The sequence below is a fragment of the Nymphaea colorata genome, chromosome 10 (assembly GCF_008831285.2).
Source record: "Nymphaea colorata isolate Beijing-Zhang1983 chromosome 10, ASM883128v2, whole genome shotgun sequence".
Taxonomy (NCBI): Eukaryota; Viridiplantae; Streptophyta; class Magnoliopsida; order Nymphaeales; family Nymphaeaceae; genus Nymphaea; species Nymphaea colorata.
Window position 1 is genome coordinate 20,696,314 of NC_045147.1, and position 21,874 is coordinate 20,718,187.

A 21,874-nucleotide genomic window follows, 5' to 3' on the forward strand; every position below is an offset into this window, starting at 1 on the left:
TGGAGTTTTAAGGCGTTTCTGCTGTGGTATTACCCATACGTGATCTTTTTTCTTCATTTTTTATTTGGGGGGCGGTTTGGAAGCTTGTTATTTTAGTGAGAAGAGTAATTGGGATTCGTGAAAGAGTGGTTTTGGTTTTTCCTCGTTTCTTTTGGGTTATTGCAATCTTTTTTTTTTTTGGTTCATTTATTGTTTGAATGTGACGTCGTGGAATGGACGTGATGAAATTCGGAATTCTTTACCGCGAGTCGGATTTTTTAAATAGCCGTGGCTCTTTTAAGGTTGCTCTGACGTTGATCTTATTCGGTTAATTGCGAGAAAGGACAGAGTTTTTTTGCCTCTTTCATCATTTCCTTGACAGAAGCTAATAAATGAGACAACTCAGTAACTCTTACTGCTTCAGAAGTTTACGCAGTTCTACTTCTCAAGAGACCGTTGATTTTGCTTGCTTGTTGGTCTCTCTTTTGGTGGGGCACATTGGATTTGAAGTGGAATTTTGTTGCCACTTGTTTGTATTTTCTGACACTCGTAAAAGTTGCCGTTTCTGTTGTTGTTAGTCAACTATGGCCGGCTTGGGCAAGGAAGGGGGTCGGTTTTTTCTTTTAAATGAGCTAGCTTTGCTTTGGAGCAAAAATTATTTATATTAATTATACCAAATGTGTTAAAACACATTATCTCTTATCTTCTGTTTCTGTTAACTGCGTGTGAAGAGAGACGAGCTTCGTTTTGTATATTGCGTATATTTCATTTTCCTTTGTAAACAAAAAGAACTGAAAGAGCATCAGAGTTAATTGGGACTTGTAAAAATCTCTCTTTCCCTCTCTCACTCATGCGCACGCACATGCAGAGAGTGTGTGTGTGTGAGAGAGAGAGAGTGACGGTGACGGAGCCTGATTTCTTGAGAGGGAAAGGCAAACGCTGGAATTGAAAGTGTGATATGACTAAGAATATGCGCTCTGTGTCATATTGCACGCCCCTCCAATGAAAGGAAATTCACACACGGATCTCACATGTCCGTTTAGGAAGAGGGAGACACCCTGTGTTGTCCATATCTGACGTTAAATACGAACCAGAAGCCCTGCTATCTTTCATACCTTATCCCCCCCAACTTTTTATTTTGCCTTCGTCTCTCTCGTTTTCTTTCCTCCTTCGCATGTCTTTTCAACCGCCTTTTCGATTATAAGGTTCTAAGGCTTGTGTTAGTATTTGGTGCTGGTGGTTCGTTTCTTGTTTGGCGTCAGGCCTGCTATGTTCTGTACTAGCAAATTGTGGACCTAGAATACCTGTTTCTCTTAGCATCAGATGACGATGACAGTGCAGAGGGAGCCGGAAAGAGTTATGAATCACAGGGGAGGATCCGTCTTGGGGAGGAAGACGATATTGAAAAGTGATCATTTCCCTGGTTGCCAGAACTATCGATTGATGCCCCAGATTGAAGGAGCTCCAAATTACAGACAGGTGAATATATTCTTCTTCTTTTTGGGTTGGGGGATGGGGGTGGGGGTTTGGGTGTGTGGGTAGGTTCTATTAAGCAGCTTTTAGTACTGTGAACTGTATAAAGTGCAAATAGGAACTCTGGTTATTTGGGTAGGTGACGATAGAGGGGGTGCAAATATGGAGAATTAGGTTGTTATCTGCAATTGGGCTATCTTGATGTTCCGGCGAATGCTCAGGCGAGCAAGTTTCATCTGAAATTTTGAATATGGGTTTTTCAAGCTTGCTACCTGCTGGCTTCTTAATATTTTTCGGAAACAAGGTTCCATCTCGAAGTTATGGTTTGTGTTGACATCTTACAGGCTGGCTCTTCGCATGTCCATGGTGTTGCTATACCTACTATAGATGGGATCCACAATGTGCTTGATCACATTGGAGCGCAGAAGAATGGAGAACAAAAGCAAGTACTTTGGATAAATCTACGGGAGGAGCCTGTAAGTTCTGGTGGTGGTCCTCAATATTGCTTTTCTTCTTATATAACTGAGAACTTGCTTTCATCGGCTTGGTGGCTGGTTTTATATGAGCCCCTACTTGGGATTCCCCCTTCTTAATTTGACTTAGCTTCCACCGGATTGATGCCAAACAGGTGGTGTACATCAATGGCCGACCATTTGTTTTGCGGGAAGTGGAAAGGCCTTTCTCCAATTTAGAGTACACGGTGTGTATCCTGCTCGCCCTTTGATACGGTGCAAATAGTAAAGATATTTGGTGCCTATTTATTCAATATGTGAATATATCTTTATTTCCTTTTTATTGCAAAAAGGTTACTAATAACGGTCTATAATCGATAAAAGGGTAGCGTAGACTTCCAAAACCTCTGGCTCTTTTTTCTTCTTGGGTTGAATTGTTGATTGAAGATAAAGGCGGTGAGACTTGTTGATGCCTTTCCCCCGTGGTACTGCGTAATTGAAAGAAAAGGAATGTTATTTGAGATTTTTTTAACTTTCTTTTTCTCTTTTATGTACAGAATGCATTTTATTTGGTTTATCTAGAATCGCTGCCTAGATTAATTTTGGGCAGCATTCTCTGGTTTTCAGTAGTACTAAGTTGCAAAAGAAGTTTGTGGTGTTCAATTCCAGATAACGAGTTTCTGATTTTCTTTTTCTTCTTAGATGACCATGTGCTTAAGGGTAAACTCTGGCACTATCTGACTGATGTGCTTGAAAATTTATGTTCCTGAGGTTGTCTTGCAAGATGTAAAGGTTTTGCTGTTTAATGCAAGCTTTTACTTATGTGCCTCTATGTTAGTCTTTATACTTCCATTTTGCACACATCATTCACTGCATTAATGGATTGATATTTAAAACATAACTGTTTCTAGTAATTGTTTGAGCACATTCCTGCTCGACTTCTTATCTTCATTTCCAATGTGTATCAGAAAGTTGCTCCTTACGTTGCAACCTGAAACAATTTGTTGGTTTAATATAGGGAATCAACAGGGTGAGGGTTGAACAAATGGAAGCACGATTAAAAGAAGACATAATTTTGGAGGCCTCAAGGTGTAGATATTAGTTCCCTATATATAGTTGCATGTGATAAACACATATTTTGACTTGTAACTCGTATTTATTTTGTAAAGTGGATTGCTTATGTATAATTTAATTAGCAGATATGAAAATAAGATCCTTGTGACTGATGAACTGCCAGATGGCCAGATGGTAGACCAGTGGGAGCCAGTGACTCAAGAATCCATAAAAACACCTCTGGAGGTTTGATTCTTGTTCTCTCTCAGCTTCTTCTCATCATATTTCTAGTTATATTTCTAGGCATTTATCTGTTGTGTTGTTTTTGCTCATTATTAGGTTTATGAGGAGCTTCAGGCAGAAGGATACCTTGTTGATTATGAGCGTGTTCCTATTACTGATGAGAAGTCCCCTAAGGAACGGGATTTTGATATGTTGGTTGGTGATTCATCTTAACTACATTATTTACCGATGTACATCTCCATGTTTCTTGTATGTGATTTTGCTCTACCGTCTGGAGCCTGGTAATAGTTAAAATTGGTCAGAATGATTGCCTAAAAGAGTGAAGCCTTGTAGATGCTTTACTTTTATACGAGTTCATTGATGGTTGGACAGCAGTCATTCGTCTATGTCCAGACATGACCAACATGTAGATTACCAAACTTTGTATCTGAACTATCTACTTGATGCCTTATATTGTCTATGCACATTCATATGTGTCCATTTAGTCTTCATCTTTGGAAAATGCTAAATACTAATGCCCTACAGATACATGGATCACTTTTTTTTCTTTTTCCTAAGCATCTAAAGGGAAAAAATCCTCTTCTAACGTTTCAGGTACATAGAATCTTGCAAGCAGACATAAATGCTGAAATAGTTTTTAACTGTCAAATGGGACGTGGAAGGACTACAACTGGAATGGTCATTGCTACTTTGGTTTATCTTAAAAGAATAGGGGCATCAGGTATTATTCTTGTTTTCTCATCTTTTTCTTCTTCCAATGGAATTGCAAAAATGAAAAAAAATGGACAGACCATACATTTTTTTACAATAACGATGGATGAAATCACTGTATGAGACACACTATATTTGCTGCAATTTGAGAAGCCAAATCTTTGAAACCTGCTCAATTAGCTGGAAACTAGGAACTTCCAAGGTTTGCATAGATGGTAGTGAGAGCACATATCTTGGAGGATGAGAATGGCATTTACATGAAAGATGAGATGTATATATAAATAAGAATTTTTTTAAGAATGAATGATTATTTCTCCTATGAACGTTTTAAATGATACAAAATGAATTGATTTTAGTGAAAGAGGACCTTTATTAAAAGTAGGCCTAGTAAGAACATGTAGATCACTTCTTATGCAGTTATGTGCTCTATTGCTTATGTTTGCTGGTTATTATGATATTAGAAGATTTGGAAATCTGAATAAATTTCAAGGTGAACAATGGTTTGTCGTTGAGGTTACAATAAGAGTAAATCCACCATTATGTTTGTAAGGGGCAAAAAAAACATTTAAAAAATAATCTAGTTAATCCCATTGTGCTAGTATATACAGTTTGAGGAACTTCATTTTATAATTTTGCTTTTGAAATTCTGAAGTCTGTATGTTTTCAGTTTGCTGAGATGATCTTTAACATGTTATGCTGCCTGAGTTGCATGGACCTAAACATCCATCACCTTCTTTTCCTGCATTGCCTCCTGCTCTTTGTTTGTCTGGCAGCCATTGCTGAACATTAAAAATCTCTCCGAGTAATGAAATAGTGTTCTGCTTTGCAATTGAAGGCAGTTGGACAAGCGTGCATTTTAACTTTTCATTCTTGTTATCACAATTAGCACTAAACTGTCAAATTATCATATTTTTCTTGTGATTATGATTGTTCACTGGGTGGTGCTTTTGTTGTTGATGCTCTATTTTATCTGTTCTGGAAATAGGTATCTCCAGGTCAAATTCAATTGGAAAAGTTCTAGATGGGGGGGCTCATGTAATTGATAATGTCCCCAAATCTGAGGAAGCAATGCTTAGAGGTGAATATGCTGTTATACGAAGTCTAATTCGTGTTCTGGAGGTACTTGGCTTATTTACATTGCATAACTTTAAACATTTTTCTGTCTATTTGGCCTCACATTTGTATTTGATACTGACAAGCTTTCAGGGTGGAATAGAATGTAAAAGACAAGTTGATAAAGTTATTGACAGTTGTGCCTCTATGCAGGTTATCTTTTGCTTTATCATGTCTTTTATCCTTCTTGAATCAATTACAGAATAGAAATTAATGTTGGTTATATGTTTAAGATTTGTTTGCGGAGTCATTCTTAAAGGTTCTGCTTACATGGAAGTTGGTCTTGCTTGTTCCTTTTCACCCTCAAATACAGAACCTACGAGAAGCTATTGCTACTTATCGAAATAGTATTCTTCGGCAACGAGATGAGATGAAGAGGGAAGCAGCACTTTCCTTTTTCATGGAATACTTGGAGCGCTATTACTTCCTTATCTGCTTCTCTGTGTATCTTCACACAGAGAGGTCAGCCCTCCTTCCCAATGGATCAAGTCAAAACAATTTTGTTGACTGGATGAGAGCTAGGCCCGAACTCTATAGCATTCTTCGCAGGTGAGATGCAGATGAGTTCCTCGCATATTTTCTTGTGGATATGTAGTGTTTAATTTTAATAATTTATAAGGTGATCACAGTATATTGTAGGCATGTATTTCTTGAATATTCTATCATCTTGTACAACAATACAAGTTCTTGAGTGCATCGGCTCATTTCTGTTAGTTTATTGAAATCACTGCAGACTTTGTTGAATATCAGGAAGCAATTAGTTGTTCTTGGGAAATCTTGGGTTTATTCTAGATACTATATTTCATGTTGTCAACAGATGAGTCTGTGTTGTTGTTCATGCTTGGCCTTTGAGGGCTGTTTCATTCTCAATAAGGAATTAAGCAAGTGGAAATTGTTCTCCACACTCTGCATTTATGTGGGTCTTTTTTGGGGACTGTGAAGTAAAACCTCCCTCATTGACTGCATGTTCACTTCAATAAGGTCCATTGGCACTTTATACTTTATAGTTCTAACACGTTCCAATAAAATCTTTGGCAAGAAACTGTTAATAATGGGCTGGTTTGCTGATCTAGCGGAGTGATTTCAATGCATACCCACAGATAACAACGTCAGAAGGCTAACCATATTACATTGTGTCAGTTATTTTATTATCAATCGACATGAAAACTGGTTTGCATCATATAGAGCTAGTTGTTGTGTTCTTCATGGTGCTGCAGAGTATTGACGTTCTGCTGTTTTAGATTGCTAAGGAGAGACCCAATGGGCGCTCTTGGTTATACAACCTCAAAAACATATTTGGTGAAAATTACATCGTCACCTGATGATCATCCATGCAATCTTGGAGTGGTTGCGGCTATGCGAAAAGGGGAAGTGCTCGGAAGGCAGACAGTTCTAAAAAGTGACCATTGTCCTGGCTGTCAGAATCTCACTTTGCCTGAGAGAGTTGAAGGTGCTCCAAATTTCAGGGATATTCCAGGGTTTCCAGTTTATGGGGTTGCTAATCCAACTATTGATGGTATACGAGCTGTTATCCAGAGGATAGCTAGTAGAAATGAAAGTTGCCCTATATTGTGGCACAATATGAGAGAGGAGCCTGTTGTCTATATTAATGGTAAACCTTTTGTGCTTCGCGAGGTGGAAAGACCTTACAAAAATATGTTGGAGTATACGGTATGGCAGCTATACCCAAATCGTAAATGTTCTTGTGGCAAGGATGTCTGTACACACATGGGCACACATAAACATAATCCTGATATATATGCTTGTTCAAAAAGAATTGTTGCTGACAAATGCATGAATGCCTGGAACCTGTGAATCACCACTTGAGTCGAACTTTCTTATGTCTGTAAATTGCATTTATCAGTTAGAAAATTCAAGCTATTGATTTGAAATCTATAGAGTCTAGTGTATGCATCAAACAAACATGATCTGAGAGTTCAGAATTTTGGATATAGAAATCACATCTGTAAGGGAGGAAAGCCAATTTCACATCTATGCTCCTGTGTGTTTGCATGCTGATGCACTTGCATGTGTAGGATCATAAATTCTTAAGTATTTTAGTTGTCGAATATTATTAGTCCTTGCTGTTGCCAACTTTTTCCAGTCACTTAGTGGGTACAGTATAATTATTGTGCTTCAGGGAATAGATCGTGAGAGAGTTGAAAGGATGGAGGCCAGGTTAAAAGAAGACATTTTAAGGGAAGCAGAGCTATATGGAGGCACAATAATGGTGATTCATGAATCAGATGATGGGCAAATATTTGATTTGTGGGAGCATGTAAATTCTGAGGTTGTTCAAACCCCTTTAGAGGTTTTTAAAAGTTTGGAGACTGAGGGTCTTCCAGTTAAATATGCAAGAGTTCCAATAACTGATGGGAAAGCTCCCAAGAGTTCCGACTTTGATACACTGGCTATAAACATTGCATCTGCTCCAAAGAATGCTGCATTTGTTTTCAATTGCCAGGTAACATCCTTTTATGTTTGTTAATATAGTTTGACAGAATTTGCTTTTTTGTCTTCCCGGAGCAGGTTTTTAATTTCTTGTCCATGATAGTCTAAATCAAACCTTGTTCTGTTTTTATTTTGACAGATGGGTCAGGGGAGAACAACTACTGGCACTGTTATTGCTTGCCTTGTGAAACTTCGGATTGACTATGGAAGACCAATTAGAGTTCCACATGAAGTAGTATCTCATGAAGAAATTGATAGTGGTTCTTCAAGTTGTGAAGAAGCAGGAAATGAAAGTGCTCCAGGTGCATCAGAGTCTATGAGAGCTAAACACGGAAATAAGTTGCATCACACTTTTGGAATCAATGATATCTTGTTATTACGAAAGGTCACAAGACTATTTGACAATGGCATTGAGTGCAGGGAAGTGTTGGATGCTGTCATTGATAGATGTGCAGCAATGCAAAATATCCGGAAAGCTGTTCTAAAGTATAGAAAGGTATTTAATCACCAAAATGTGGAGCCAAGGGTACGCAGGGTGGCACTAAATCGTGGTGCAGAATATTTGGAGCGGTATTTCCGGATGATAGCTTTTGCTGCATACGTTGGAAGTGAAGCTTTTGATGGTTTCTGTGGGCAAGGCGAATCAAGAATCACATTCAAGACTTGGGTACATAGAATGCCTGAGGTCCAAGCAATGAAATGGAGCATAAGGTTGCGGCCAGGGAGATTCTTCAATATTCCAGTAATGTTTCTAAGTTTGGTTATAATGTGAATGGTTCTTATAAAAAATTTATTTGCATCAGTCTGCTTATCAACAAGAATTTGTCTAATGTGTAATCTTGCATCATGCCAGGTGGAACTGAGGACACCTCATGAGTCTGATCATGGTGATGCAGTGATGGAAGCTCTAGTTAATACTCGTAGTGGTTCTGTCCTAGGGAAAGGTTCCATACTTAAGATGTACTTTTACCCTGGTCAGAGAACCTCGAGTTGTATGCAAATTCCTGGTGCTCCACATGTTTACAAGGTTTGATATTTTCATTTCTTTGGGAAGACACCTGAGCCTGAAAGTTCCAGGATGTTGATGCTGGTGCATCAACATGTTTTTTTTTCCCTATTTTTCTTTTTAGTACATGGGTTATCACACCTGGATTTAGAGACCTAGTCACATGGCCAGGGTTTGCGTGCCTTACATGCTTTGGCCTGTGCTTGGAGCTCATGCTGATAGAGCTCAAAAGTGCTGACTGTCCATTTAACAACTGCACACCTCCACTATGCTGAACCCCGTTAAAAATGCTAAAAAATTACTGAATGATTAAAAATGGTCAAAAATTACTTTCTTCTCCCTCTCTGTATATAGTTCATTGTCTCTCTCTTACTGCATGTGTTTAAGGATCAAGTGTTAGAATAAAATTTGCATAAGATTGGTAGTTTGTGGAAGATGGAGTCCTTTAATACCATGTCTCGCTTGAAGTTGGTTCTCTATCAATATCAGAATTCTGGTCAAGCTTGTTTTTTTACTAGCTTTTACTTTCCAGGTCGATGCATATCCTGTGTACAGCATGGCAACACCTACAATTGCTGGGGCCAAAGAACTGTTGAAGTTGTTGGGTGCCAAATCAATAGGCCCTGGACGTACTGGGAAGAAAGTAGTTGTGACTGACCTGAGAGAGGAAGCGGTTGTTTACATCAATGGAGTACCTTTTGTACTTAGGGAGCTGGATCAGGCTGTTGACACGCTCAAGCATGTGGGGATCACTGGCCCTGTGGTAAGGAAAATATGTCAGAAAAGATGTATACACACACACACACACACACACACACATATGTATAATTATATATATAAAGATAATACTTGATGTGAGTCGATATAATGTGGTGAACAGGTTGAACATATGGAGGTCCGCTTGAAAGAAGATATTATTACGGAAATAACACAATCTGGTGGTCGAATGCTTCTGCATCGTGAGGAACTTAATCCATCATCCAAACATCCCAATGTGATTGGATACTGGGAAAATGTCTTACTAGATGATGTGAAGACTCCTGCTGAAGTTTATGCCGCTCTTAGTTATGAAGGCTACAATATCAAATACAGGAGAATACCTCTTACGAGGGAAAGGGAAGCCTTAGCTGCAGATGTTGATGCAATTCAATCATGCCTAGATAGGTATACAGGTTATGTTCATGTATCAATCAATTGTATAATAAGCACAAGCTTCTGCAAATCAACTTGATAATTGATGTGGTATGAACCTACCCAAAGCTTAGCGGCAAAACTGGCTGTTCAACAACATAAAAACCAATTGAGAGAAGGTGCCAGGTCTTCTTGGCAACAAATTGTATCCCAGTTGGCCATTAAAACGTGCTTCCATTACTATCTTAATGTTGGCATCAACCTCTTTGCTTCTTCAAGGAACTATTAATTGATGCCTTAGGAGCCTTATTTCCCTTTTTTTTTTTTTTGGTACAGCTCTGCAAGCTATTATCTATATGTTTCTCATACGGGATTTGGAGGTGTCGCATATGCAATGGCTATTACTTCACTTAGGCTTCGAGCTGATGAATTGTCTCAATCAGAGAGATCTGAATTGTTGGACAGGAAACATCTTACTTTGGTTGGTCAGGAACAGTTGTCTAAATCTTTGGGTGAAGAAGAACCATTTGAACATGGGGATTACCGTGACATTCTGAGCCTTACTAGAGTATTGATGTATGGGCCGCAAAGTAAAGCAGAAGTAGATGCAATCATAGACAGGTACCTTGCCTTTTAAAATTCTTTATTGATTCCCCACTGAATTTATTTGTTTTCTCCTTTACATTATGGAATTCGCGTAGTTCCTGTATTGTCTTGTATTTTCTCTCCAGTGGTTTCTAAACTTTGACTAACTTGTATCCCAAATTATAGAAGATGATTATAATTTTCAAGGAACTTTTCATTTCTAAAACAAATGAAGAATATTAAAGGTTCTGATGTTTAATTTGCTTCTTGGTTGTCCAACAAATTGAATGCATCAATAATAATTGTGGAATGTGAAAGCCTTTGATCTCGCTGGCGAGAGCATAATGCACAAAATAGCCTGGAAATAAATAGGGACCTTATGATGTCCAATTCAGAGTCGTGATCACATCCATTCTTCAAGACAATCTGTTCAATCTTTTGCGGCAGAGCATCAAGTTTCTATGAAGCACAGGTCCTCTTCCCAACTTAGTACAGAACTCTTCCTAAGATTGTTGCAGCAAAGGATAGTTTCAAATTTTCAATCATCAATGATTTTGAGGTAACATGTTCCTTATTAACATAAAGGTGATCAGAGAGAGTTTCACATTCAAGTTTCCTATGCACCTCCTTCTTGCAGAAAGGAACATGGTATAAAATCACAGTCCTCAGCCAGGGCTCGACAAAAAATCAAGTCATCAAAGAGGATCAGGTGCTCACTAATAAGGGTTAAAACCTCCTAGCGAGAAGGACAATAAGTGATGTCACCCTTAGCCTCAGTAAAGTTGCAAACCTCAATGCATTTAAATAGTAGGCTAGTCTGGGATCATAGTAATGTCAACTTGTTCATAAGTAACAAACAATGTGTAAAGGCTCTTGAAGCAAGAGGCGGTGAATCTGTGGAATTGGCAGGTGTCCCTATGTTAGAGTCAAACTCAGAATTCTGACTTTGCTGAGGTCATAGCAAGGAGGTGGGGACATATTTGGCCTTGATAGGCTCCGCTAAGGTGATAACTAGGTTTGGTTTTTCTTATCTGTACGAGGTACCAGTTTCCAGTTATTCAAATTGGTAGGGCCAGGCTGAGTTGCCATTTACCATGAGGTCCTGGGGATGCATTTTCAACGTAGACAATAATGATTTCTTCTAGGAAGATGGCGATAAGTTGAAACCGACAAATTTATAACCTTACTGGTAGCGTCATCTATTTCTTGGAGATTTTTCTTTTAACATTGAATTCCTTTTGCACCTCTAATCTTTGCAGACCTGTCGGCATAAACTAAATAATTTTGTTCTCCATGATTTCAAGCACACACACACATGCACACAGTGCGCTGATACAGTAGCAATTCTTTTTATCGATTAGTCACTTTTTGATGTCCTTATGTCTAACATGTACCAACCCTTGTATTGGTAGCTGCCTATCTGGTATCAAAATGGGAAATGTCTTTTTGATTTCTAGTGGAAAGTTGGGATCAAACGGTCTCCCTATGAGACCCATTTTTGTGGACAGGATTTAGTTGCTTTAGATAGCTAGCAAGTGCATTACGTTTATATGTTATGAAAGTCTTTGAAGTTGTCTAGCATTACATGTTTTAGACTTTAGTATTGAATCATATTGCATGGAATGCACCATGGAACAGAAACTTATGCTTGCATTGAATTTGATTGGTATAGCTGGTCTGCAAGCAGGTGGCTCTGAAAATTTCCCTTATTGTCCTGTTTTGATCCTATCCTAGATAATAATAAGTCACATATGGTTGGTCTTGATCGGCCAAGTGAAAGTGTCTTCATCTATTAATTTTTTAGATAATCCATGCTAACTTATCTACTCGTGCACTAACAATGGATTGTATGCATCCTTTTGCTGCTCCAAGGTGTGCTGGCGCTGGAAACCTGAGAGATGACATCCTACACTACAAAAAAGAGTTGCAGAAATGTTCTGACATTGATGACGAGAATATGGCCTACCTTATGGACATGGGCATCAAGGCCTTAAGGTCAGTAGTCTCTGAGGATTATAGTTATTGCAGTTTATTCTACTGTTATTCCAAGAAAGCGGGAACAACTGTAGCAATTTATTCTACTTCTAATTTGCTCGTATAATTTTTTTGCCTCACTTCTTACTGAAAATTTCTTGAAACTACTTTGTGCATCCTTCACTTATTCCACAAGCATTTGTTTGCTTGTGCTAAGAACTAGCTTGCCTGGACTTCCCAACATTGATTAACCTAGTTTCTGCTTTATTTGCCAAATGCTACTTACTTAATTTTGACCTTGTAAATGTGTATTTGTTTACCTGCAGGAGGTACTTTTACCTGATTGCATTCAGGTCTTATCTCTTTACTACTGTGAAGGCAACTACTGGCACAAATGAATCACGATTCACTTCATGGATGGAGGCAAGACCAGAACTCGGCCACCTGTGTGACAACCTGAGGCTTGACAAATAGCAGTTTTTTGGGGTTTACAAGTCAGGGAAAACTTTGGCTAGTAGAAGTGATCTGTGGTTTGACGGGGACAGTTGCAGCATCTCTTTTGGTGAAAGTGTATTCAGCATCTCTTTTGTAGCTGAAATAATAGCAGCAAAATATGGATGGAGACTGCTGTAACAGTGTGCTATACGATTTTCTTTGGCAGGTCTAGATTTCCCTTTTCAGTTGGCATGACTGAGTTGTGCACATAAATGTCATCTCAGCACATGTAAGCGTTCATGATTAGAATAGGTAGCATCCTACTTTGTTTTCTGCGCCTTGGTGCCAACCTGTGTATTTGACGTCAGCACATAACCGGGATTAGAATAGTGGGGATTGCTCATCCTTTGTATATCTAGGATAGGTGTTTTTCCTTTTTCATTTGAGTGGTGCGAGTACATTATACACTGAGGTGTACATTTTGTGCATACAGATGATGTATAGTTAGTGCAAGATAGTGATATGTCCATTTCATATAACTATGATCCGGTTTTTTCTGTTCTCTTGTATGCCGTTACCTTTTGTATATCTGATTAACTCTCGCCTTCTGGTGAAATGAAGTTTCATGTTACCAAACTTCCACAAACACCTTAGAACCATTTTAAGATTTATTCATGCACTTTCGATGGTTCTTGGAAATGTAACTTGGCCAATTCTATCGTCAACGTGGCAAAACATTGCAAATAGTTTCCGTCTCCAGAAAGCAATAACAATAAGTGACTAACGGCTCAATTTGTGTTTATGCTTACGCCATCCCACGTACATCTAGCATTTATCTGATTTAACTGTTTCAGAAAAACTGAATTTAAAACCTTACCTTAACTTCTCTTTCATTTTGCTCGTTCTTCAGTTGTAAGTTTTTCCTTTTCTATCAATTGAATGGGTGGATGCTCGTCTTCGCGACTTTGTTCTTATTTCTTTGTATTGTTTGGTTCATTTTGGTCTTCTTTCTTTCCATTATTTCTCTTCACTTGAAGTTTTGAGTTGATTGAACATCTCATAAAATTAGCTACTCATTGAGTATTTGATTTGGTTGTTTTTCATTGAAATTGTTTTCGTTATATGGAAAATCATCTAGTTAGGTTTTTTGCTTATTTATTCACATTTTGCTGTTTCGGTCAACACATGCTTCTGTTCTAAATTTTGTCATACGTTGTCGGTCGACCTTCATAACATGTTCTGGTTAATCAACTTCTCTTTCCTATAATAAATCCTACTATATCATATTGGCAATTCATGTTGATTGATAATTTCTATTTATTGAAGATTTTGCTATATCTATTTTTGGAACTAGTCGTGTACTCTCCCTCTCTCTCCTATGGATTTGGTTTCGGCGCCATATCAGTTTGCTCATTGATACAGCACGTCATCACTGCATATTGTCAAGTACTGGCCAGGATTACCCTATTTTTCAATTTTATGAATTAAAAAAATAATTAAAAGTATTTTAAATTGATTTTAAAATGAAAACAATTAAAAAAAAAACCCCTATATAGATATAAACTGGGTCTCGGCTTTCAGACAGGAATCTGCAAATGAAGAACAAGTAGAACTACGACATCGTAAAATGGCTGGCCAGCAGTAGCACAGCCGTCCTTCACTCCCTCTTTTATCCGAGATAAACCAGAAAAGATGTCACTTTACCTTTCCGCATAACATTTTTATAGCTTGGAGACCATATTTATACAGAAGTTGCTGCTGCTAGATGAGATGGAGCCCCAACATAGCAACCATGTCGTGTCGGGGTTGATAATGGGTTCCTGAATCCTCAGATTCAATTCGATTTGAGTTCCTATGAATTATTATGTTGTAAGACATGCAACTAAGATAATGTGCGAGGCAAATTGGCTCCTGCCAACCATGACATATTTTGGGACTTGCTAATCCTCCTTCAAAAAACAGACGACTAAAACTTACAGAAAGCAGCAATGGAAGTTCTTAGTCCACCGGGCATGCGGATGCCTGTAGATAAGGTGCTTCTTGTGGTGATATCTTCTCACGAATTTAACCTGCAATGGTGCTTAGCATGATCTATGAGCTCTGGATCGATCAGCCTTTCCTTTTCTGTTTGAACGGGAAAATGCGTCCTCCTTGGAGAGTAAACCCTAATCAGCCCACACTACCATGCTTCATTTGGACGCTGCCGTGAACGTAGAAGGTGCAGCAAGGCACAAAAACAGGACGCCTTCACCCAAAATGTGATAGACCTTGCCTCGCCGGGAAATTATGCAGGGGCCTGTAAGAGTCTTTTAAAAGACGGGCGGTTATCTTAGATGAAGAGACCAATTTGGTCTATAGGCATTTTCTTCTAATAAACAGCACCAAGTGCCTTTTCACCCGTTGGATCGAAGGAAATGAAAATAATTTCAAAACCACACTCAGGTTTTGATAGAAATAACGATTGATTTCCTTTATTTAAGCTTTTAAACTACACATGAAACTAACAATTCAATTAAAGAAACACAAATGTAAGGTTCTGTGCAGATGTTTTGCTTGTGAAAAACAATTATGAAACCTGGTTTGTGTGTTTGAGTGATAAGACTAAAGATGCATTTTTTTTTATATATATAAAAAAAACTTGGGGGCAAGTTATTCATACCCTTCGCCAAATATGTTTTGTCAAAATAAGGTTTTCAACACACGAGTTTCGACCATATCACGTAGACACCTAAACACAGACAAACCTTACACCTAAACAGGTGCTTTAGGTTTTTCACAAATCCAATTTCGACTGCCCACGAACAAGCCTTACACTTAAAGACGCCCTAAATTGCTTTTAGAGAGAAGTATAACTGGCATTTAGCACAAAAAAACAATAAAGGGCACATTCTACTGTATCATCTCAATGCTCTCTCCTCTCTCTCGGCGTGACCCCCCTTAATCACCCAACACAGCTCGGACGCCAGGATTTACATCATTGCTTCGGAGTCCCACCATCTCTCCACCTACGGAGGTGGTGGCTGTATCTCTTCCTTTTCCTTTTGGACTGGAGGTGGTTTTTAGGCTTCAGATATTTCTGAAAAATCTGAGGCGTTCATTCATCAAGCTATAAAAGATGCAACCTGATTTCATGATCAGCTTCACCACATACATATATTACAATGTGTCATCCACGCCAGCAACTTGAGGTAGGATATGAAACCATATATATCAGAGAGTAAACAGAATCCACACTCGATCTCAAAGAAATCGCCTCTTCAGAACAAAGCGGCTCAGAGTCGTCGGTTGAACTTTTATTGCTAACAGTAAAAAGTACCAGTTAAGTTCCGTGGAGATTTTATTAGGAAATACTGTTACAAAGCTTTATACAAGCAGGCTACGCATTTCGTAGAAGTTCTAATTATTCTCATGTAACATTCACCCTCTCCGCTGAAAGCAAAACAAGCCACCACGTTTTAATCAGCTTTGCTTACAGGAAATGACGCCGCTTGGTCTTTCTCTTCATTCTGCAAGACCGTTGATGAGCCGGAAACGGAATTTTCAGCTGTTGTAGCTCGAGACTCATTATCGTCCTGATCATGGAAAACGGACGCAAAAGACAAAGGATTGTAAGTGGAACTCTCTCTTCTCAGCCCTTGTATTGTCCTGATTGCTGCCAGAGTACTCCGGTAAATTTCAATGGTGTTTCCATGAAGAGTTACCGCAGCCTCGGTGGGGTTCGAGTTATCAGTCTGCTCAGCATGCGTCTGAGGTTCAACAATCTCTGCTTCCAGGGGGAAAAGAAGTTGAAGATTGTCTTCACATTCATGGACAAGCCTGGTAAGGGGCTCCGTGGTGAAGAATGGTTGACGCAGAGCACGCTGTGTGAATGGTAGGCGCAATAGTGCCCCTGTTCTCTTGTCATACTTTTTCAAAATTTTCAGAAGACCTATAAATGATAGTTCTTTTAGGCACCACTAGTAGATGAATTTTATAGCTAAACGAAGAAAGAGCAAGCACTACCTATGAAGTTAAGGGAGCTATAGTTCTCCAAAAGTACCATTTCCCCATGGATGGCAACATAGTCATTTCTGATGACTATCATCTCTTCACTGAACTCATTCTCAGACGTCAAATCACCGTTATCATGAGTTTTCTGTTTCAGCCATTCAATCCTTTCCTTGAGTTCCTGCGGAAAGGAAAAGAAATGAAAATACAAATGAACTTAAAACGTTTTTCCCGTTTGCTAGTTCCGAAATGATTTCCATGGTAGGAAGTCAGAGGTAGTCTGTAGAGCTATATAGAAATAGAATCCTCTTCAAGGACCCAACTTATAAAACTCAAAAAGGCACATCATCATATTTGTAATAATTTTCCAGAGTAATATTATTGTTTACTTCATATAATGTCCTGCAGGGATCGTATAATTTGTCCAGACTCGAGAGTTTCTATGGAGCTAGTCAGCTAGAGAATATAGAAAATGTTTTTTAAAAATAATCGCTCAATAGAATAGAGAACCAAAAATTAAAAAAAAAAAAACTGCAGTTCAGTGTTGGAAATTGAAAAGTTGTAACTTTGTGCCTTGTGGGCATAAACATCAAAAGATTGATAAGGCAATAGTCACGGAAATTTTGTTTGTACAAGAATGAGGAAGGGCTTCATATGATGAATGTGACAAAATAAGATGACGACTGAAAACTTAGAATGATGCTATAATTCACCAATAGATCCAATTATTGAAATATTAGAAATATGGTGAAGATGCCATAGGAAAATAAAGCAAATCCACCAAGCCAACATTTTCACCATGTACCACCAAGGTGATAATACATTACAAAGACACAAATGTCTGTGCACATGGCGATAACATCAAAAGATGTTTGCAGTTGCTTTCAAGCCTAGGCATACACAAGAGAATCCTCATGTGCTTCACGTAAACCTATTTTATTATAATTTTTTGGGACTTGAAAGATCAATTTGTGCGCCATGAAAATATAATGAGATATCCTCCGCAACCACCTACCTGCCATGTTTTTCCCATATAATGTATAGGAAATTTACCAAACCAACATTTTCAGCATGTACCATCAAGGTGATAATACATTACAAAGACATAAACGTTTGTGCATATGTAGGTAACATCAAATGATCTTCTTAGTTCTTTGCAAGGCTACGCATCCACAAGAGAGATCTCCATGTCTTTCAAGGAAACCCACTTTTCTTATAAATATTTGGGACTGAAAAGACAAGTTTGTGTTCATGAAAATATAACGAAATATCATTGGCAGCCACCAGTCCGCCATGTGTTTTGTACATAGAAAAAATCATGAAGTTAAAAAATATGTTAGTAAGATATATTTAGGGTTCACGAAATATGTGGATTAAAGACATATAAGGACTATGTGAACTGATTATTGTTCAATTGAGATTTCACAAGGCACCATGTGTAAAATTATTTATTTTTAAATACAATTGTCATTTATCTTTAATTTTACATGCGGATACTTTATGGACCAGTGTGACAATTTACGGATCATCACATAACAGATTCAACACTTAATAGTATGAAAAGTATAGTACTCACGTAATGCCCAACCCGTTCCTCCTGAACAGAATAACATCTAGCATTATAATCCAGTTCCATCCAAAAACAGCACCGTTTACTGCATCAACTAGACCAACTGGACCGGCCAAGAATTAGAGTTCATCTGATACGGTAGCTCTAAGGAGTAATTCGAATATAATTCATGAAACTGCTAAGCAATTGGTCTGAGGGGGGTCTTACTATCCCAGTAGCTACCCAAATTCAAGACGATTCTAAGGACCAGAGGGTGAAACTTGTTATGATTTTTCTAGATGTAGTTACGCATGCTCTCAAATTATAAGCATGCATTGCATGAAAGAAAAAGGATGGTGCTGCAAAGAACTATACCCAAATGACGAACCCACAATGAAAGCACCACCACAGCAGCGTTTTGCTAGTCTAATGGCAACCAGAGCAGGAACAAATTCGGAATCGAAGCTCGATCTATAAAGTAGTTCATGACAATCTTTGAGGAAACTCTATCCTTTTAACATTTCAAAGAATGCAAGAAAATCCAAAATCTCCCTACCCAATAAGCAAACAAAGATAACAAAAAGAAGACAGGAAGGAAAAGGGGGAAAAAACAGAAAAGAAGAGCCAAATAAATACCTGCAACCGAATGATGAACTCCTCCTCCTTATCAACGTAAAAGTCATTGAACTTCTCCAACTCGCGATCAAGAAGGCCCACGAACCACTCCTCCAGAGTCGAAACCCTAATTCCGTCGCCTCCGAGCCCATCCAACATATGCCCGGGCTCAACGCCATTCCAGGCGGACCGGGGAACGGGGGAAGCCGAACCGTTGACGTTAAAGCCGTCGTAGAAACCGGCCGAGCCAGCAGGGTCGGCAACGGCAATCTGCTTGAGGAGCTTCTTGAGGGGCTTGTAGCAGAGAAACTTGTCGCGCCAGTCCGGCAACGTCTGCTCCAGGTGCGTGCCGAACTCCTTCCCGAACTTCATCGTCTCTTCTCTTCTCCCCTGGAAAGGGGCAGAATCACCCTTCCCCAGCCGCCCAGAAACCCTAACCCCCACCTTTGCTCCCGTCCGCCGCCCCGTACATGCACTGTCGCGGCCTTCCGGCGGCGACGGAGACCGCGAAGTTAGCGAGTGGAAGACGAACGCGATCGTGCTCTCCAACACCCGCCATTTTTCTTCTTTTCTTCCTTTTCTGACAAGTGGACTTGGCGACCCAAGGTGTCCCACTCTTGTTGGATTTAGACCTGAACCCCAACCAACGAAAGGACGCCGGATTTGGATTTTGGAGTTCGTCCCGAAATGGGTCTCTCGGGTCCTGGAATTTGAGATCCATCATGTTCAGGAAGGATCAAATCAAATGGTCTAAATCATGAGATTCGTGTACGGAACCACTTCGTTTGAAAAGTTAACGGATTCGAGATCCAGAAAAAGGACTCAGATCAGACGCCCTTCCAAGCGAGCTGAGATCTTTGGATTCTAAATGTTGAAAGATCTAAACTTCATGCCCGAGACACCAAGATCCAGAGCTGACCATGGATTTGAGATCCTTGGGCTTCAAGAATAACTAAAAAAAAAAAAAACCATACCATCATCATCCATTCGAAATGCATAGATTTGACTTAACATTTATGCACTACAGCTGGTGTGGGAATAAGATCTAAAAGTTAGAGAGATCCCAAATTAGTTTTTTATTTTGAGATGAATCTGGCGTCGAATAATGTTCTGCCAAATCAGATCCATAGACTATTAATCAGCGGCAACCAGACATCACAGAAAGAGAATATTAGGTGATCGATATTTGAATATATGTCAACGTTATTCGCCGGAAAAGGACCGGAAATATCTTATCTGTGTTCTACTAGAAAACTATATGAGATGGCTATATAATAATACATCAACTTGGCAAAAAATATCAGGTTAAATGAAACTTCTGAAGCGAATGTGACGGAATTTAGATCTGAGGTATCTGTATGATCATATTTGAAACCAAGTTCAAGTTTTAGTCTGCTCCAAAATTACATCGGATTGGGTTATCCAGAAAAAGAAATCACTTTAAAAACAGTAAAAAAGCTGCATGTTGGGAAGGAGAAGGCCAGTTTACGATTCCAAACTCCCAACACCAAACAGTAATGCAAGATGTGATTGAAGAATCTTTTGGGCTTATGTTAGTGGGGAAAACGCTCTTATCTTTTCTCTTTAATTTTATCTTTTGATTATAGAATGGTGAGTGCCGTATATTAAATTAAAAAGTCTCTGTATTTTAACTAGATGTGCAAAATGGAATTATATATAAGCAAAAGGCAAGTATCTACTTTCATTGACATGATCGATTGCCAATTTAATTGGTTTTTAAATTATTTTGGATACAAAAAGTTAGAAAATAAGGTCAGTTCAATATTTTCATAGGCACTGCTCCTCTGAATTGCAAACGCTACTAAGGAAATAACCATTAAATTCATGCAGGTCTAAAGCAGCCCTGACTGAATCCAGGGAAAGGGAAAAGGGGATGGACTGCGCACTCTTGGGGACATCCATATCTTCCTCCAAAACACGAACTGTGCCCGCCCTCTGTCTATTTTGATTGATTTTTTATCAATATCGTGATGTTCAGTGTCCTTAATTTTCATTATAAACAACTTAAAGGGTAGGGCAATGCGTGTCGAATTATGTCAACGGAGATGCAATTGGCAAGCAATTGCTCTTTAATTGAAAGTTCTCAAGTCCAGCACGCCAACCAGGTGAAGTTAAGTTCTCCGAGAAGGAGTTCTTAATCGAGATTTTGAATTCCTTGCTTAAAAGCTTAGGATTTACCACATAAGATCTTAGATCCATTGTTTGATTACGTCAACTCCCTAAGATATTAGATAATTTAGATTCATGAATCCTGATTTATGTTCTTGAAGAGCAAGCGACATAAACTGCTTAACTTGTGCCTTGGAAGGACAAGAGAAGGATACTGGCGGTATGTTCAACTTCCATTCCTTGTCTCGATCCCTTCCAACGATGGCAGGTGGAAAGGATTCAACGAGCTTCATCTATAACAATACCCTGGTTTTCAAATAATATACAGTCCCTTCTCAAAAGGGGCGTTCATCAAGAGCCCCATGAACTGTGATGCGATATTGAAACGAACCTTCAACAGTGATACAGGAACTCCGCAGATGCCCAAAAAATGAATTGGTAATTCTCCACAACGTCTCGTCGTTTGGAAGCCACAACCTAGCAAAGAAGCGTTACCACCAAAAAGATTTAGAAACTGCAATGGAAAGAGTGCTCGTATTAATTTTCCTGCATCTTGCGTCTTCATATTGATTCTTCTAAATCCGGATTTTGATAAGAACATGGACATGAAGAATATGCCTTCATGTCAACCTCCACCCTGAGATCTCGATCTCTTTCTTCATACTCCAGATTGATGGTCTTAAAATCCAGAATTTGATAAGAACATGAATGTGAAATACTGTGCTTCATGTCCAATTTCACTCTCAGATCTCTCCCTCAATCGAAGAATCTGGTGTATCTTAGTCGGTTTCTCTCTGTCTCTTGCTTGTTGTGTCATCTTGGTCTTTCTGACAACAATGGTAGATTACTTACATGTTGCTCACAACCAAAACCGACTCTGCTCTTGAGCTTTGAAGCAGCACCATCATCAACCACGGCTATTTCAGGCGAAGACATGAAAATCTTTCTAGAGGGAGAGAGATTTCCAGTCTCCACCGGCCTTGCGAC

The 21,874-nt window shown here is 39.0% G+C and overlaps 2 protein-coding genes across 2 annotated transcripts; one reads left to right on the forward strand and one right to left on the reverse strand.

The window, feature by feature from the left end:
• Positions 1 to 892: 892 nt before the first annotated feature.
• Positions 893 to 13,145, forward strand: LOC116262094 (uncharacterized). The gene is made up of 19 exons (XM_031641170.2): positions 893 to 1,458; positions 1,797 to 1,928; positions 2,081 to 2,152; positions 2,923 to 2,993; positions 3,104 to 3,203; positions 3,297 to 3,395; positions 3,795 to 3,921; positions 4,897 to 5,030; positions 5,118 to 5,177; positions 5,338 to 5,573; positions 6,266 to 6,695; positions 7,165 to 7,488; positions 7,615 to 8,217; positions 8,329 to 8,502; positions 9,014 to 9,244; positions 9,362 to 9,645; positions 9,949 to 10,233; positions 12,070 to 12,192; positions 12,498 to 13,145. Exons 1-19 carry the CDS (start codon positions 1,303 to 1,305, stop codon positions 12,643 to 12,645), a joined length of 3,789 nt encoding a protein of 1,262 aa, XP_031497030.1. The 5' UTR covers positions 893 to 1,302; the 3' UTR covers positions 12,646 to 13,145.
• Positions 13,146 to 15,842: 2,697 nt separating this feature from the next.
• On the reverse strand, positions 15,843 to 19,330 carry LOC116261828 (SPX domain-containing protein 4-like). Its single transcript, XM_031640710.2, has 3 exons — positions 18,779 to 19,330; positions 16,609 to 16,774; positions 15,843 to 16,534 (listed from the first exon to the last, which is right to left on the reverse strand). The coding sequence occupies exons 1-3, from the start codon at positions 19,127 to 19,129 to the stop codon at positions 16,062 to 16,064; spliced, it is 990 nt and encodes a 329-aa protein (XP_031496570.1). The 5' UTR covers positions 19,130 to 19,330; the 3' UTR covers positions 15,843 to 16,061.
• Between the last annotated feature and the right edge of the window lie 2,544 nt (positions 19,331 to 21,874).

Coding starts and splice junctions, on each gene's coding strand:
- LOC116262094 (XM_031641170.2), top strand. CDS start 1,303: ATGACGATGACAGTGCAGAGGGAGCCGGAAAGAGTTATGAATCACAGG. Junction 10,234..12,069: donor GTAGATGCAATCATAGACAG/GTACCTTGCCTT, acceptor TGCTGCTCCAAG/GTGTGCTGGCGCTGGAAACC. Junction 12,193..12,497: donor ATGGGCATCAAGGCCTTAAG/GTCAGTAGTCTC, acceptor GTTTACCTGCAG/GAGGTACTTTTACCTGATTG.
- LOC116261828 (XM_031640710.2), bottom strand. CDS start 19,129: ATGAAGTTCGGGAAGGAGTTCGGCACGCACCTGGAGCAGACGTTGCCG. Junction 16,775..18,778: donor AGTTCATCATTCGGTTGCAG/GTATTTATTTGG, acceptor TCCTTTCCGCAG/GAACTCAAGGAAAGGATTGA. Junction 16,535..16,608: donor TAGCTCCCTTAACTTCATAG/GTAGTGCTTGCT, acceptor TATCATTTATAG/GTCTTCTGAAAATTTTGAAA.